Source organism: Terrapene carolina, unplaced genomic scaffold, assembly GCF_002925995.2.
Source record: "Terrapene carolina triunguis isolate 2854851 unplaced genomic scaffold, T_m_triunguis-2.0 Scaffold138, whole genome shotgun sequence".
NCBI lineage: Eukaryota > Metazoa > Chordata > Testudines > Emydidae > Terrapene > Terrapene triunguis.
The window spans coordinates 6,612,945-6,620,001 of NW_020664489.1; the positions used below are offsets into that span (position 1 = coordinate 6,612,945).

The 7,057-nt window shown below is 46.7% G+C and overlaps 1 protein-coding gene across 1 annotated transcript; it reads right to left on the reverse strand.

The window, feature by feature from the left end:
- Nucleotides 1-644: 644 nt before the first annotated feature.
- GJB2 (gap junction protein beta 2) lies at nucleotides 645-1,343 on the reverse strand. The gene has a single exon (XM_024216725.2). It carries the CDS (start codon nucleotides 1,320-1,322, stop codon nucleotides 645-647), a length of 678 nt encoding a protein of 225 aa, XP_024072493.2. The 5' UTR covers nucleotides 1,323-1,343.
- Between the last annotated feature and the right edge of the window lie 5,714 nt (nucleotides 1,344-7,057).

Consider the following 7,057-nt stretch of genomic DNA (forward strand, 5'->3'; position numbering starts at 1 on the left):
CCGCGCCTTAGGTGCCTTTTTAATTTTTTTTACTCACCCAGCGGCGGTCCGCTCCGGGTCTTCGGTGGCACTTCGGCGGCGGGGGGTCCGCTCCAGGTCTTTGGCGGCATTTCGGCGGCGGGGGGGTCCTTCAGTGCCGCGGAATACCCGGAGCGGACCCCCCGCCACCGAAGCGCCGCCGAAGACCCGGATCGCTGCCGGGTATTCGAATCGGGCCCCACAGGTCCTAAAGCCGGCCCTGACTGAAAGTGATTGGTGCAACACCCACTCTATGCTAGGAACGTGTGGATCTCCCCTCTCTGGCCTCTCCCACAGCTAGATGCACACAAGTATATCACTTTTAAAAATGATTACACTCCATTGGCTTCTTAACACTAGAATCACAGCAGGGTTTACTCTTCTACCAGTTGCAAACTTGAAAAGCTACAGCTTGCAGGATCAGGCTCTCTGAGTATTCAGCTAAGGGAGTATTCAGCACACATCCATGATCTTTAAGATCTTTAAAAACTCAGTAAGTTTCATGGGGGGGCTATCAGATTTTTAAAATAAATTACATTTTATGTTTACATTTTATTTTCATTCAGCCTGAAAAACATCACTGTTTTCTGATGAAGTTGGGGGGAAACATTCTGATGAATGGGGAGCTATTTTAAAATTGCTGGTTTCCTAGGTGCTTTCATACAAAATTTTATCACCAGATAACACATTTCAACCACATTTAACAGCATACAGATCCCAGACACAGAAAGCATGAAAATAGTAAACATTGTTTTCTCAGTGGGTCGAGAAACAAAGCAATCCACTGTGTTGGGGCAAGGCGACGCGCTACATTTCAGTAAGCGAGGCATTTGGTATCCATCATACATTACGTAAAACACATACATGAAGACAGCTTCAAAGATTATTCTGAAGAATATGCTGCAGGTGTACGTCCACCACAAGGGGCCCTGAATATGAAACTTCTGTTTATTCAGTTCTTCAATATTCACTTTCTCACCACTCGTGAGCTGCCTTTTCTTCTCGTGCCGTCTGTGTGCAATGTGCATGGCTACCAGAAGTGCAGGAGTTGAGACAAAGATGAGCTGAAGGGCCCACAGTCTAATGTGAGAGATGGGGAAGAAGTGGTCATAGCAAACATTTTTGCATCCAGGTTGCAGAGTGTTGCAGACAAAATCACTTTGTTCGTCTCCCCAGACTCTCTCTGCAGCCACCACAAGGATCATAACACGGAAAATGAACAGGACAGTGAGCCAGATCTTCCCAATACTGGTGGAGTGTTTGTTCACACCTCCTAAAACCTTCTGCAATGTTCCCCAGTCCATCTTCTCTTCTGTGGCCTTTGACCTAATATGACAAGAGGAATACAAAGGATCAGTTATCAAGGGTTAGAAAATCAATACCATAACTTCCGTGAACTGGGAGGTTTCCTGGCACTAGCCCAGCATTGTGGGTAAAGAGACTAACAGGCAAACGCAAGTCATTTTAATTTGCACTGCCCATATTTTAAAAAGATGATGGAATCAAACGTTTTATTAATGCATTAATTATATTGATCTCTGATGGTGCTAACATTTCTACAGGAACTGTTGGTTAAGACATGATTAGGTCATCAAATAAGTGAGGCCTCCTTCTCTCACCTGTGTCCTCTGTCCTTTCTCAGAGCTCTCTATCTCTGTGGGAAAAGCCCAGCAGTGGTTTGCTGCTTCTCTCTGAACCCTCCTCCACCCCAGAGTCAGGGGAAGGAAGGCTGGCACTGCAGGACATCCCCCACGTAGAGCAATTTTTTAAAGCTTCTGAAGGGGCCAGAAGGTTATGGCTGACCCACCTCCATGGATCACCACAGCCTCCATCCACAGACTGGATACAGACATTTTTTTAGCATAAACATCTACCTCCTATAATCAGCTAAACAGTTAATGTTGACATTTGAAATGTAATTAGGCCATGTCTACACTACCACTTGTGTCGGCAAAAAACTTATGTCGGTCAGGGGTGTGCACAGCGCTATGTCGGTGGGAGAGCTTCGCTCACTGACATAGCGATCACTGCTCATTTAGGTGGTTTTATAATATCAATGAAGAGCTCTCTCCCATCAGCACCGAGCAGCTACATGAGCAATCTTACAGTGGCACAGCTGCATTGGTACAGTTATGCCACTGTAAGTTCGCTAATGTAGATGTGGCCTTACTTTTCAGAATTAACACCAAAATGCGATAAATAAGGCCTGGTCTACTCTAGAAAATTTGGTCAGCATAACTACGTCACTCAGGGGTGTGAAAAATCCACACCCGAGCGGCACAGTCAAGCTGATCTAAGCCCCAGTGTAGACAGTGCTAGATTTATATAATTCTTCCATCGACCTAGCTACCGCCTCTCAAGGAGGTGGATTACCTACCCGATGGGAGAATCCCTCCTGTCAGCGTAGGTGGTGTGTACACTGAAGCGCTGCAGCTGTGCCGCTGTAGCATTTTAAGTGGAGACAAGCCCTGGGGAGTAAGTCAGACCTCTCATTAGTGCTGTTTCAGTCTCTCTAAAGCACAGCAAGTGCTACACTACTTCCCATTTGGAAAGTTTTCTTCACAACCAGTAGAGAAACTTTTTTTTTTAATGAAAGCGTAATTTTTTTTTAAATAAGGTGTAAATGATATGTCGCCTTGAGACATGGGTTTTTCACTGAACACAGCTGTTGGAAATTGTTGATGAACTAGACAAAGTAGTTAAAACTCTGGCAGGGCTGGTTCATCATCTGTTAGGAATAATGCTAAATTCTGCTGTGTGGGAGACCCAAGCTGGCCATGGATAAAAGCCTGTTGGAAGGTGATACACCCTCCTCCAAGGGAGGAAGGATCATGCACTGTGTTTGCCCTGTAACACCCAGCAATTATTGGGCTTCTCTACCACATGGGAAGTGAATGTCTATCCTAAAGGCCTGTCTACATATGCAAGTCTACTGTACTCAAGGCTCATGTTATAAAACTATACTCCCTGAACATATTCTAACATGGTTTATTGTAGTCTACACAGCAAGACCAAGCGGTATGCCAATAAAGAGGACTAGCATGTTATAACAGTAACACAATCTCTTGACATGGCAGATTTGCTTGTGGGGATAGGCTTTAAAGCAGAGGGAGATATCAGAGATTTATTGCTCTGATAAGGGAAGGAGAAATTGAATGATAGAGGAGAAAAGGCAGCCTTGAAAGGGTGGTTGAAATTCTTAGCCTCCCTCTGTTCTCCCACCACACAAGTTGGTCAGATTCTGTATTGCTTGCTGTGCCGACCTATTCCCTTGACCATGATCAGATGCTCTATATTTCTGCTAACAATCTACTCTCACTCATCACATAAAAGCTCAGCAATTAAAAAATGATAACTGAAAAAAAAAAAAAACCCTGGACTAGTCAGAATTGACTGAAAGTAGGAAAGAACTGCAAATATTTGACGTGCTATCATACATCTGACTTTAAAATTGCCCGAAAAAGAACTCTGTGTAAGTTCTATGTAAACTCGAAAGCTTGTCTCTTTCAGAAAAAGATATTACCTCACCCACCTTGTCTCTTTAAAATTGCCAGTGATATATCCAACATGAGCTCTGAAGAAGAGAAAATTTGCATTGTGGATACGAATCCACTTGTACTTGTAGAGATTTTGGACATGAAGCACTTTTTCATTCTCACCTTCCACCACGGGAGCATTTAAATCAGTTGTTGGAACTGAGGACATGTACCCTGAATACTCACATTGTCACGACCTTCACAGAAATTATTAGAAAATCCCATTTTTATAGTTAAAATATACAGAGTGACAAATATCTTATAAAAATCATAGCACATGTTCCTGCTTCTATTTAAATCAATAGCAGAACTCTCATTGACTCCTAGAAAAATTCAAGATTGTAAACAGTAGGATGGATTAATGCCAGATAGTTTAATTAAAATATTGACACTAAAAGCAAATTGCCATTGAGCAGCGATGTATGATAATTTCCTCAAGAGCTCACCCCTTTCACCCTCAAGGAAACTGGGTGTTTCTCCTATACAAGACTTTGCATGTACAAGCCAAGTAAGGTTTGACGTGTCAGTATTGCTTGAGCTGTCGAAGCACATTTTCCGCTTTACTCATTAAAGTAATGCTGAACAGTTCAGTCTCAGGGCTGCTAACGTCTCTGCACTCAATTCAAGGTAAAGTATTAACAAAAGTGAAGGAGATCAAAATACACTGGGTTAAATGTAACACTGAAAAATTCCCTTTTATCCCCGAAGCCTGAACTTCCCCCCAATTCAGCCTTCCCTGGTATATTTTGCTGTGGTTAATCTTTTTAAATTAGATGTCCCCGTTTAGTAAAGAGCCTGCAAATCCTAGGTTCTTGCCACCAGGCACCCTCACTGGTCCAGGGCTGGGATATCCACAAAAGAGACCCCAATCAGAAAAAGAACTGAAAAAGGAAACTTCATCTAAGTACAGCAAGAGTTTGCCTCAAACCCTCTAATCCCGACTGCTCCTGCAGTCACATCGCCAGCACCTCTTTAATCCAGACTCCTCGAGCAGTCACACACCCCCAGCGCCCCCTAATCCGGATTGCTCCTTCAATCACACACACAGCACCCCTCTAATCCGGATTCCTCCAGTCCTGCACTCCACTCTGGTCACAGACACGCTGCCCTCTAATCTGGATTCCTTGCGTAGAGTTCCCCTCCTGTACACACACAGTTTTCCCTCCGCATCCCCCCTCGTGTGCGAGCAGCACACCCCACACATATTAATCCGATTCCTCTCCTGGGGGCGCAAACACACACGCTCTCGCTCTACTCCGGATTCCTCGCCGCGAAGGACGCTCACCTGCCTCAGCAACGCGCGGAGCCTGTGGCGGAGGGAGATCAGCGCCCCGGAGCAGGCAGGGCTGCTGGCGGTGAGGGCGCCTCAGGTCCCAGCGGTCGCTGTCTCCAAAACCTAAAGGTTCCTCCCGGCAGCTGCTTTTAACCCGCCTCCGCCTCGGCCTCGGCCTCGCCTCCGCCCCCTCCCCAGAGCGAGCCCGGCTGAGGCGCTGCCCCCACCCCCATCTCCTCCCTCCGGCCTGGCTCCAGCCGTTCCCGCCACACCGCCCCCAGCCCCTCCCAAGAGCTCGGAGAGGGGCCGAGCCACCCATGGCAAGAGGGCAATTGCCCCCTGCGTGAAAAGTGACCCTTAACTTGGAGCCCAGTGCACCTCCCAGCTGCTTCACAGCCTCCCCCGCGCTCCTTTCAGCACCCTAAAGCAATGGATTTAGTCCAAAATACCTTCGCGTCTCCCTGTGTGTAAAAACAGGCTTGCAGCCCCCGCAGGCTCTCTTACTGCCACAATATTATTATTGTAGGGCTCTTTAGTATTTGCTAGCTGCCAACAGCCTGCTTGGAGCTGCAGAAGGCAGGAAAGGAGAGAGGCCCTGCCCCAAAGAGTTTACAGTCCAAGAGACACACAGAGCCATGCACTGGGAAACCTAAAGACATGTCTATCATAGAACCATAAAATATCAGGGCCGGAAGGGACCTCAGGAGGTCATCTAGTCCAACCCCCTGCTCAAAGCAGGACCAATTCCCAACTAAATCATCCCAGCCAGAGCTTTGTCAAGCCTGACCTTAAAAACCTCTAAGGAAGGAGATTCCACCACCTCCCTAGGTAACCCGTTCCAGTGCTTCACCACCCTCCTAGTGAAAAAGTTTTTCCTAATATCCAACCTAAACCTCCACACTGCAACTTGAGACCATTACTCTTTGTTCTGTCATCTGCTACCACTGAGAACAGTCTAGATCCATACTCTTTGGAACCCCCTTTCAGGTAGTTGAAAGCAGCTATCAAATCCCCCCTCATTCTTCTCTTCTGCAGACTAAACAATCCCAGTTCCCTCAGCCTCTCCTCATAAGTCATGTGCTCCAGACCCCTAATCATTTTTGTTGCCCTCTGCTGGACTCTTTCCAATTTTTCCACATCCTTCTTGTAGTGTGGGGCCCAAAATTGGACACAGTACTCCAGATGAGGCCTCACCAATGTCGAATAGAGGGGAATGATCACGTCCCTTGATCTGCTGGCAATGCCCCTACTTATACAGCCCAAAATGCCGTTAGCCTTCTTGGCAACAAGGGCACACTGTTGACTCATATCCAGCTTCTCATCCACTGTAACCCCTAGGTCCTTTTCTGCAGAACTGCTGCCTAGCCATTCAGTCCCTAGTCTGTAGCAGTGCATGGGATTCTTCCGTCCTAAGTGCAGGACTCTGCACTTGTCCTTGTTGAACCTCATCAGGTTTCTGTTGGCACAATCCTCTAATTTGTCTAGGTCCCTCTGTATCCTATCCCTACCCTCCAGCGTGTCTACCACTCCTCCCAGTTTAGTGTCATCTGCAAACTTGCTGAGGGTGCAGTCCACGCCATCCTCCAGAACATTAATGAAGATATTGAACAAAACCCGCCCCAGGACCGACCCTTGGGGCACTCCGCTTGATACCGGCTGCCAATTAGACATGGAGCCATTGATCACTACCCGTTGAGCCTGATGATCTAGCCAGCTTTCTATCCACCTTATAGTCCATTCATCCAGCCCACACTTCTTTAACTTGCCGACATTACCTAGCAGTGGTGCTGGAACAATTTTTATTGTGGGGGTGCTGAAGGCGGAAACCATGCATGTGGGTTGTTATTACTACTTCTCCTGTTGGTGTAGGTAATCCACCTCACTGAGAGGCTGGAGCTAGGTTGGTGGGTTGGTTCTGTCAACCTAGGCTGTCTACACTGGGGATTAGGTCAGTAGAGCTATGATTCTCTGGGGAGTGGATTTTTCACACCTGTCAGATATGTAGCTATGCCAATATAAGTTCCCAGTGTAGACCAGCCCTAAATCTCAAGTAAGTGCAACTTGTCAGCTGCTAACACAACCATACTGTAAGTGTGACAATGGACTAGTGACACTCAAGTCCTACTAGTCTTCCAATGGCTTCCCACAATCCCCATCCCATCCCATCGGCTGAGAAAGGACAGATAAGTTCTCCCACAATTTACTGGGAAAGAATTCAAAGAGTGACTCT

What these genes read in the sequence shown, in the direction of transcription:
- GJB2 (XM_024216725.2), bottom strand. Translation starts at nt 1,322, where the DNA reads ATGGACTGGGGAACATTGCAGAAGGTTTTAGGAGGTGTGAACAAACAC.